An 11,449-nucleotide genomic window follows, 5' to 3' on the forward strand; every position below is an offset into this window, starting at 1 on the left:
GAGTACCTTTAGGTACTGATACCTGAAGGACTCCGTGGTCCGCGTCCGTGATTCGGGAATGAGTGGTTGCGCACAGTGGTTAGTTACCCCAATGTGACGAGCTTATATTCCAGGCGCCAGTCTTAGCAGTTCGTATACAGTTATCCCAGATATGGATACCCGGTCATTTGCATGCATCATATTTGTATGTTTATCCGTGCTTTCGTATTGAGCTTAGAGCTCACGTCTAGTATTTTTTGTGTATCTGGATACACTATTCGACGGGGCAGGTGTAGGTGCAGGATTGAACACCAGGAGCCTGGAGTAGCCAGTGACCTTGAAGACAGCAGGATTAGCTGTAGGTTTTATTTAAATTCGATTAGATTGGGTTGTATAATCGAGTTTGTTTAGCCGGTTGTATTCCGCTGATTTATTTGTATTTAAGTCTTCCGCAGCGATTTTATTTAATTCATGCTTAATTATGCTCTAAACTCTGATTAGGTAGTGCATCCGGGTCGGGTCGCTACATAATTTATATATGATTTGACTTGGATTTTTTAATGTATCGAGTGGATTTTATGCGCGTTAGTTGTTGTTTTTATGAGATTCAAGGATTGGAGCAAAAGTAGCGAGAAGAAGCGGATGAATGAATTATGGAGCAGCAACTTCAGAAAATTATTGGGAATTATTGAGACATCCAAATCCGATCTTCACCGTTCATAATAACGTTTAAGATGTTTTAAAGTTTTTGTCAAAATTGCAGCTCAATCCGACGGTTAGTTTATGAGATATGATTTTTTGAAAATTGTCGCGCGCTACAGAACAGCACATGCGAGGCTCAGGCGCGCCCTCGCCATTCTACTGCACGCCCGCGCCGTTCGAAAATCAGATTTTTCAATTTTTCGGGAAGGAAATTTTGAGACTTTTTTGGGCTTTATTCATGGGCTTTTGTGTACGATATAAAAAGGTAATTTTTATCAGAATTGAGAGAAGCCGCCACACATACACGATATATCAGAGAAGAGATTTCTGGGTTTGAACAGGAGATTTTCTGAAAAATATCTGGAGCTTTAATTGAAGAACGAAGAAGGAGCTCGATATACCGAACACGACATCGACGATGGATTTGTTCCCACAGAAATTTAGCGATGCGCGCCCGCTTCAGAACTCACGCAGGCGCACATAGCTCTCTGATATTCAATTCTCTCGCTTCTCTTGACAAGCGCGATAGCGCTTAACTTAGTAATCTTTAGCGCTTCTTTAGCGCTAACAAGGCCCAATAAGGAAAAGCCCATTAACCTTTCTTTCTCTTGTCTGATCGTTTTTTTCTTTCTTTTCTTTTAATACTTTCTTTTATTTTCTCTTCTAAATTCTTCTAAATTCTTATTTCTTATTTTCTTTCATCAAATCTCCATAATTCCCTACAAACACAAAAACAACAAAACCCACACATAAATCTGCTCGAAACCAACAATTAACAATTAAAATCATAACTAAATTAAGTGTATAAAATACACTTATCATCAAACAACTAAAATCAATGCTAAAACAACAACAACAATTTGAATCCAACAAATCACAAAACCCTTATTTTCGAATTATGCTTTCGAAAATCATAACAAATCTGAACGACGCTCTATTTCAAAATCGACTGAGAATAATCGATAAGAACTATCTCAAGAACGACATAATCGAAACTCACTCGATTCTAACAACATCCAAAAATAGAAGTATAACTGATCGGAAAAATACTTACGATAGAACGAAGCTCTCGCCGCTGTGATCGCTAATCTGCCTTAAGAAATAAAATCTAACGGACGGGTCGACCGAAAACCGAAATCCCAAAGCTTGGAGAATGGTTTGGGGCATCTACAATGGTGAAGAGGCGGTGGAGGAGGAAGATAGAATGAAGAAGACAAGTCAAAGCCTCTTAAATATCTAATAAAATCTATATTTGCATTTTAGTCCCTGAAAAATCCAAAATTTGAAAAATAGACCCTGATCAAAATCAAGTCGGCTCTTGAACCCTGTAATCTCCGATTATCTCAAATAAACTCAATTAAGATAAATTCGGAGCATTACAAATGTGAATACAATAGCTTCTAGGTTAAGATCATGAATAGGATAGCTAGTCTCGCGTGGCTTCAGCTTTCTTGATGCATATGCTATCACGTGACCTCTCTACATAAGTATACATCCCAAACCTCTATGTGAAGCATCACAATAAATAGTAAAATTACCAGTACCTGAAAGAATAGTCAACACTGGTGCACTGGTCCGTCTCTTTTTCAGTTCAACAAAACTGGCTTCACAAGCTTCTGTCCAAACATAAGGCACATTCTTCTGAGTTAGCTGTGTAATAGGCTTTGCAATGCTAGAAAATCCTTCAATGAATCTGCGATAGTATCCAGCTAATCCCATAAAACTACATATTTTTGGAACAGATGTAGGTCTAAGCCAGTTAATCACTGCCTCAACCTTGCTAGGATCAACATAAATTCTATCACCCGAGATAACATGCCCAAGAAATACAACTCAATCTAACCAAAATTCACATTTAGTAAATTTAGAATATAACTGTTCTAATAGCAAATTCTGCAAAATGATTCTCAAATGCTCTGCATGGTCAGTCTGATTCTTGGAATAGATAAGAATATCATCAATGAAGATTATAACAAAGTTATCCAAGTATTTCTGAAATACTCTCTTCATTAATCTCATAAATACTGCCGGAGCATTTGTCAATCCAAATGGCATGACTATAAATTCATAATGAACATACCTTGTTCTGAATGCAGTCTTAGGAATATCTACTTCTTGAACTCTCAATTGGTAATATCCCGATCTCAGATTGATCTTAGAATAAACAGATGAACCCTACAATTGGTCAAAAAAATCATTTATTCGAGGCAATGGATATTTATTCTTTACCTTAGCTTTGTTCAGTTGACAGTAATCGATACGCAGTCTCATGGACCCATATTTCTTTTGTAAAAGTAGAACCGGAGCGCCCCCACGGTGAAAAACTCGGTCTTATGTAACCTTTGGCAAGCAAATCTTCAAGTTGTTCTTTCAATTCTTTAAGTTCAATAGGTACCATTCGATAAGGATATTTGGATATGAGTTGCGTACCTGACATCAATTCAATACCGAAATCTATTTCCCGAGCTGGAGGCGATCCCGGAATTTTGTCTGGAAAGGCATCAGCAAAAATATCTAACCATTGGTATATCTACCAAATCTTGGATAGATTTCAATACATCAACTGGATAAACTAGGAAACCTTCTGCACCATTTTGCAATAAACGTGTCATGTATAAAACAGATATTAAAGGGATCTTGGCTCTAGAACCCTTACCGTAAAATTTCCATTCATCTGCCATTTCTGGTCTGAATCTGACTACTTTCTGGCAATAATCTATGGTTGCTCTGTACTTGGTCTGAATATGACTACTTTCTGATGATGTGTTTCGCAAAGAATACATGCTTTACAATTTACATCACCTAATCATGTAGGCATTTAATTCTTAAAAAGGTAAAGAATGCTCGCATGAAATTCATCTAATCAAATAATGAAATCAATCTCATGCAAAATAAATAAGTCAAACACACTCAATATACCCCGCTCACTAACTTCTATCTCAGTTCAAGAAACTTTCGCTCTGATACCACCTAATGTGGGGACCTCTGGTGCTAATCTTCTATAATAGCGTAATTAATTAATGAAGACTTAATCAGCCAAGATAATCAAAATAAATTTTTTTAGCATGAATAGTACCTCGCTCGAGCCTCATGAAGTTGCACTCAAGCGAGCACATCTCTGCCCAAAAAATATATACTCACTCGCTCGAGCGACAACAAGTTGCCCTCGAGCGAGAATAACTATGTCTCAAAAATATAATACATGCTTGAACCTGCTCTTTTAACATATAAAGTCCCCAGCATGCCATACAACTACAAATCTTCAAAAGTTATCAAAACACAAGCAAGTTTAGCTACTATCTCTTCAACTCCAACTAATTACATATGAAGACATAAGTGTAGTAGCATTATACTTTCAAGTTTGAATATTTGACAGCAAAATCTACTTCTTAACCAGATGTCTCATGTCTATGACTCGATCTCGAGCTATCCAAGACGACTCTGACTCGCTCCTGCCCCACCTGCTACCAAGTACACATACAAAACAAGGCAACAGCTGGATAACTCCGGTGAAAATAATATTCCCAGTATAAACGACAAAACATGAAATATCAAGTAAACATATCAAACCATAGATGTTCTTTTATGATCATAAAATAAATAAAATGCATGTTTTGGTAACAAGACTATCACATTCTGATTTCAAAAGAATCTTGGTTCTTCTGTTGGGATCCCGGGGAAAAGACCTCACAACATAGCCATCGACTCTCTCATTCGAGGTGGTGTCAAGCATCTCAATCCCCCGACTTTGGTGCAACTATTGTAGTAGACCGGTTCCATTTTACAAGATTAAGTGATTTTAAACATGTTAGAAAATGACATATAATTTTAAAAGTGTCAAAACATGTTTAAGAAGTCCTTATTTGGTGAAAATAAGTGGAAATCAGATCTGGAACGTCCGAAAATGGTAGAGTAGGTCCCGGGGGTCCAAAAATGAGTTTGGAACAAAACAGTTCGGAGCATACGGACCAGTTCGGACCCTCCGAACCAGTTCGAGCCGTTCAAACTCAGCAGAGTCCATATGCCAAAAGTGGCTCGGACAAGTGGCAGTTCGGAGCCTCCGAACCCAGTTCGGGCCATCCGAACTCCCGCTAGATTGAGGTGTCAAAAATGCACTCTACACGTGGAAATAATGCCCGGTTCGGAGCCTCCAAACCCAGTTCGGACCGTCCGAATCCAGGCCTATAAAAAGATGTCCGAGGCTCTCATTTTGAATGTCAAATATCCTCTCCTCTCCCGGTAATGCCTCTATTTTAAGGGCTTCGGGACTCTTTCTTTAAGAGTTGGAGTAGGAAATAGTATTTTTATAGCGGACAGTGTCCGCAGTAGCAGCCAGGCGGCGGAGCTCTGGCGTGGCATCCAAGGGTCATAACTAGGCTATGCCCAGGCTCTGGGGCATGTGACATCAGCGGGCTGACGACGGGCGAAGTTATGGCTTTGGTTCCCTATAGTAAATAGGGAGTAGACTATAGTTTAATTAAGGCTTTTAGAGCCTAGTAGGTGATGTTTGGCATGCTAGGTAATGCATGGTTATTTATGTTGTAGTGTTGCATGGTAGGCTTGGACCTAGATGGGAGCTTCTAGGATCTGCCTTAGTAAGGTACGGAAGTATTATTCGAGATATCCAGATTGATTATGCATGTATTATGTGTTTGCATGGATTATGTGATTGTATGTTTTATATGCCTTTATATACAGCATGTCATGACTGTATGTTGCATACATGAGAATATTGAGCCTGTATCCTTGGGATATCTAGTATTGGGATATTTACCTTGTCAGTACATGGTTGGACACATAGGCTCGTGTCAGGACACCAATATTAGTTGGACACATGAGCTCGTGTCAGGTCACTGATATTTGGTTGGACACATGGGCTTGTGTTAGGTCACCATCAAGGCATCTAGGTATGTCTGTCACCTCCTATAGCGATAGCTCAGCGTGGTACATACTAAGGCCCAAGTTATTCTCTATCAGATATTCTTGACCTCGTGTCTTGATACCCAGTTCATTAGCATTAATGCACATATAATAGTGTATACTCATACTCTCGTACTGAGCATGTTAGGCTCACTTTCGGTTATTTTCTATTGGCTGGATACCCTATTCCATGAGGCAGTTGTAGGTAGTTCTCCCAGAGACAGGGAGGTTAGGTGGTGACCAAGGCTGGATAGCAGGGTTGACCACTAGTTTTTGCTTACCTGGTATTATTTTATTTTCATATTTCGCAGTTACTCTGATTAAAATTATTTTATTTATTAATTGCATGCTTAAGTTCTTATTAGTAGGTGATCACGGCACAGGTCACTATATCTATATAGAGTAATCTAGCTCTAGGAGTAGTTCTACATCCCATGCCACTCAAGTATAGCTCCCCAAACGTCTCTTGAAATCTAGGTCGTTACGCCTTCTATGCTTCATGTTTTAAGACTCAAGATGAATGCATACATAGTCAGATTCATCAAGACATAACCAACAAATGTAACTCATGCTACTCAAGCAATGATTCAAAACAAATAACAAATACAAGTACATTAACAAGACAAACAAACATTCAAGTATGTGGTTTAGGGAACTCGAGAATCGTATCTATCTCGAGTGTTCTATCCCGTTTTGATTGATTTCGGATCATACCTTTATCTTGATTCTAAGGTGCTCCAAATCTGTAATAGCTACATCAATAAACTCATATCAAAATCTGCTCAAACACATATAAACCTTCAAGGTAGAAATGGCTACAAACCTTGCTCAACGTCTTTCGATTCGAATTCTGAATTTCCTAGTTCAATATTCTTCAATAAAAGTCTGAAATAATGTATAATTATGTTCATAATCAGTATTTCAACTCCAGCAAAACATATCTCAATCAATTGCCCCAAAAGTTCAACAATTCTTGAACCGGCGGCGTAACGGCTATAAACCGACACTCCAAACATCAACTATATCATCATATCTATCCAACACAACTCATATATTCAACATATCAGCATATTTTGCATAAAAACCAGCATATCAAACATGGCCAATTTCGAAATTAATTCCGAAAATCATAACAAATTCAAACGCCGATCTTTTCCCGATCCGTCTTGGATATGCTATCACTACTAGCTCAAGAACATGAATATATATTCAAAATCTGATTTCAACATCACCTCAAAATCAAAACATGGTAGAACTTAATAAACTTACGTCAAAACGTAGCCTTCGATGCAGTGATCGCAAATATACGTTCAATTCTGAAATCTAACGGACGGATTGTGAGAATCAAGGCTTGCAAAGGATAAAAATGGCTTAAGCTTCATTTATTCCCCTTCTATCGGCCCTCTCTCCTTATTTTTCTGAGAATTGATGAAGATACATGTAATTGTAACATGTGTCCCACTAATAGAAAGGTTATTTGCACTTTAGTCCTTTAAGTCTTTAATATTTTCAATTTAGTCCCTGATCAATTTAACACTTCCAATTCAATCCTTTTAATTTGAGAATCTCGAAATTTAAATCTCAATCCCATAAATTCTCAAATTAAATATTTTTGGGGCTTTACAGATTGTTGCCTTGGATGATGGGTTTCATCAAGGGCACGGTGGTGGTTTATACCGGGTGTTGTGGACTGTGTTTGTTTTGATTGAGACGGGTGAGGAGGCGAGACCCTATGACGGTATTTTTTTTGGAGGCTTTTTCCAGATGGGCTTGTATGGAAGACTACCACAGTCTCGATGTTTTACGAAGTCACAACAAGGGGTATGACTACCAAGAGGATTTCATTCATAACTGAATTTATTTGATTTAGTTTTGGTACTGGGTTAGTACCGATGGATTTAGTATAATTATCGTTTCATTTGGTCAGAGATTCAAGATAAGGTTGTCTTTTGACCGGAGTTTCTAAGACGGGGGAATTTCTTTGACTAGAGAGAGTTCAGAGCTAAGTATGCAATGCAGTGTCTATTCATAAGTGCATTTTATGCACTTCATTTGCATATGCTTTTACTTGGCTTTAGTGACGTATTGAGTGGATTTTATGCGTATTTGTTGTTGTTTTTGTGAAATGCAAGAATTGGAAGCTAATTAACAAGAAGAAGCGGAAGAAGGAATCGAGGGTTTGCAAAGTTTTATAAGGCTAGAGACGGCTAGAGACCAAGGAAAAGGGGAGAAGAAGCATTCTTGGCACGAAGACGGACGAAGCAACTTTCGGAGACGGAGAATCATCATCTACCTTCGTTTTTATTTCTTTCTTTCTCCTAATTTTTGAATGATGTTCAAGAACATGCTTTGTTTTATTTTTATTTTCGTTATGAACTAATTCCTTTGTCTAGAGGAACGACGGAACTTGACTTGAAACCATGTTTTTGATATTTTGATTGATATATTAGAATTGTTCATCCGGCTTATTTGTGTTTTCCTAAATTGATTGCGTTCAATTAACTGATCACTAGTTGAATTGTTATATTTATTTTAAATCTAGCTCTCCAGAGAGGCGATTTTGAATAGGATCATAGAAAAATACATCGTTGGTGTTTATAGAGTTCTAGAGGCCTATAACTCCATTGAATCCATTGTAATAATTATTGTGCCGTTTATCGAATTTGATATCTAAACTTTGATAAAAATATTGAGTTTCACATTAGATACGAATTTCTATTTGTCACTTGAGAAATGGAGTAGAAAATATTGATAATTCTTGGTTAGTAAACTAGAAGAATTTATGATATAGATTTCTTTAGGAATTAAACTGATGGATAGTCAAGTGAAATCGAACCTCTAGAATTCATATCTTATTGAATTTCCATCTTGTGAACTCGCCGTTAATTAATTTTATTTATTGCAAATTTTAGTTATTTAAACTCAAACCATCATTGTAGCTCTACATAGGATTAAGATTTTATTAGTTGCAAATATTTATTATACTATCATTTTATCCATTCTCTATGGGATCGACTTGAACTTAATTCCTATATTATAACTTGACACCGTACGCTTGCGAACGAAAAACATGCAACAAGTTTTTGGCGTCGTTGCCGGGGAATGAAATGTATTTGATTTATATTAAATTGCGCTAATTAGTCTTAATTTTGATTTAGTTCATTTTATTTTATTTTATTAATTCTAATTTTAAATCTTTCTCTTTTGTTTATGAAGTTTATGCGAAAAAACCAAAGTTACGACTCACTGATCTTTGATCCGAAAATCCAGAAAACTTCTAAAGCCTTGAGAAAAGATAGAAGAGAAGAGTTGAAACTAATGACTGAAGAAATAAAAAGAGGTGAAAATAATGTTCTGGTGCCAATCAGAGAACATTTTAAACTGGTGATCAACAATCACTATTCTGGAATTGCTCGACAGAATATCACGGCGAATAATTTTGAGTTGAAGCCAGCTTTGATTAACATGGTGCAGCAGAATCAGTTTAGGGGTGCAGCTACTGAAGATCCGAATTTGCACCTGTGCACTTTTCTGGAGATTGCTGACACGGTGAAAATTCATAGTGTTACTGAGGACACCATCAGACTACAACTATTCCCGTTTTCTCTTAGGAATAATGCTCGTAGTTGGTTACAGTCACTGCCACTTGAAAGTATTACTATATGGGTTGAGATGGCTTCTAAAATTATGTCCAAGTATTTTTCGCCTGCCAAATCTGCCCAATTGAAAATTGAGATCACTACATTAAGACAGCAAGATTATGAGAAACTTTATGAAGCTTGGGAGCGTTACAAGGAATTACTACGAAAGTGCCCAAACCATAATTTTGCAGATTGGGAGCAGATTGAATTATTTTACAATGGTTTGAATTGGCCAACTCGGATTTATGTGGATGCTGCTGCTGAAGGATAAATATTTTCTAAATTTCTTATGGATGCTTATGAGATGCTTGAGCAGATGATGATTAATAGCTACGAGTGGCCGAGTGAGAGATATATGATAAAGAAACCTGCTGGAATTCATGAAGTTGATGCATTCACGGCTTTGACTACTCAAATGGATGCTATTTACACACAGTTGGCTGCGATGAGCAAGGGAAATCAAGTTTCAACTGAGTCGGCATCATTGACGACTTCAATTTATCCTACTGATGGATTTGAATGTATGGAGCAAGCTCAGTATGTGAACAACCGCAATTTTACTGGCTATCGAGGTAATCCTGTACCAAATCAATATCATCCTAGTTTGCACAATAATGAGAATTTTTCATATGCAAATTATAATAATGTGTTGAATCCTCCACCAGGGTTCAATAATCAAATGGGTGAGGGTAAACCATATTTGGAGGATTTGGTGAGTAATTTTATCTCGGAGTCAACAAAAAGATTTGAAAGGAATTAGAATAAACTTGATAATATGGAGACACACTTGACTAATGTGGGTGATTCTATGAAAAATCTTGAAATACAAATTGATCAAATTGTGAATGTCTTGACGAATCAGCAGAGAGGAGCTTTTCCTAGCAACACCGAGGTGAACCCAATAGAGCAGTTCAAAGCCATTACTTTGAGAAGTGGGAAAGAAGTTAGTGTCGATGACCCAAAGGTAGTGGATGATGATGAAGTCGAAGAGATTGAGATTGAATTTGAAAAATCTGACCGTAAAATTCCAAGCAAGTATGTAGTTGTTTCTGAGAAACTTCCTGTGCCAAAATCTGTTATGCGATATCCACAGCGGTTCAAGAAAAAAGCGTTGGATGATCAATTTTCTAATTTTCTTGATATCTTCAAGAAAATTCGTATAAATATTCAATTCGCTGATGCTTTGGAGAAAATGCCACACTATGAAAAATTCATGAAGGATGTGATGTCGAGGAAGAGGAAGCTCGAAGAATTTGAGATGGTGAAGTTAACCGAAGAGTGCAGCGCTATCTAGCAAAATAAATTACCACAAAAATTGAAGGATACAGGGAGTTTCACTATTCCTTGCATTATTGGTGGTGTCACTGTTAATAGAGCATTATGTGATTTAGGTGCAAGTATTAATTTAATGTCTTTGTCTATTTTCAGGGCCTTGGAGCTTGGCGAAGTGAAGCCGACCACGATCACTTTGCAGTTGGCTGACCATTCTCTGACTTATCCTCGCGGTATTGTGGAGAATGTATTGGTAAAAGTAGATAAATTTATTTTTCCTGCTGACTTTGTAGTGCATGATATGGAAGAATATCAAGATGTCCCTCTAATTTTGGGGCGACCATTCTTGGAAACTGGCAGAGCTTTAATTGATGTGCAAGAGGGTGAATTAACTTTACGAGTTGGTGGTGAAGCGGTCACTTTAAATATTTATAAAACCATTAATTATCAATATGAGATATGTGCTTGTAATCGCATTGATTTATTTGATTCTTCTGTGAATAATTTTGGTGTAGGAATAGAGTTGAATAGTGGGCGAGATCCGAAGGTGGCGAAGTGAAAGAGTGGGTGCCCGGTGAGCCAACTTGTGGCTAAGAGCTTTGATGACTCTATGTATAAACAATCTTTTGTTTAATATAATTTACACCTTTATAAAGGCGTTTACTTTATCTTTTATCATATTATTATGTTGTGACATACTATAAGATGTTTAGATGAAGACCTTGAATATACTATAGTGTATGTAAGATGTGGTGGCACATGGGGATGGCTATCATGAAGCAAATCTTATAGTCACTGTATATTCTAAATAGTTCCTAGTCGATTGAGCCGTCCGTTAATAAGGATAAGGATCGCTCGAGATTGAGACTATCATTTGCGATGCCGAGTACCACGTTTCATTGGTATGGAACATAGAGATGTTCAAAGCATGCAAA

General features: G+C 37.3%; 1 protein-coding gene and 1 non-coding gene across 2 annotated transcripts; one reads left to right on the forward strand and one right to left on the reverse strand.

Moving 5' to 3' along the window:
* Positions 1-9,321: 9,321 nt before the first annotated feature.
* Positions 9,322-9,428, reverse strand: LOC140869900 (small nucleolar RNA R71). Its single transcript, XR_012146890.1, has one exon. It is a non-coding gene; the product is annotated as a small nucleolar RNA R71 (small nucleolar RNA).
* A 589-nt stretch (positions 9,429-10,017) lies between these two features.
* Positions 10,018-11,073, forward strand: LOC140860980 (uncharacterized). The gene is made up of 2 exons (XM_073263978.1): positions 10,018-10,520; positions 10,671-11,073. Exons 1-2 carry the CDS (start codon positions 10,018-10,020, stop codon positions 11,071-11,073), a joined length of 906 nt encoding a protein of 301 aa, XP_073120079.1.
* The last annotated feature ends 376 nt before the right edge of the window (positions 11,074-11,449 follow it).

This window comes from Henckelia pumila, chromosome 4, assembly GCF_033568475.1.
Source record: "Henckelia pumila isolate YLH828 chromosome 4, ASM3356847v2, whole genome shotgun sequence".
Taxonomy (NCBI): domain Eukaryota; kingdom Viridiplantae; phylum Streptophyta; class Magnoliopsida; order Lamiales; family Gesneriaceae; genus Henckelia; species Henckelia pumila.

Bases quoted from the DNA above. Each gene is read 5' to 3' on its own strand.
- LOC140860980 (XM_073263978.1), top strand. From the start codon at position 10,018: ATGGAGACACACTTGACTAATGTGGGTGATTCTATGAAAAATCTTGAA. The intron at 10,521-10,670 runs GTGCAGCGCTAT...GTCTATTTTCAG, and splicing joins ATGGTGAAGTTAACCGAAGA to GGCCTTGGAGCTTGGCGAAG.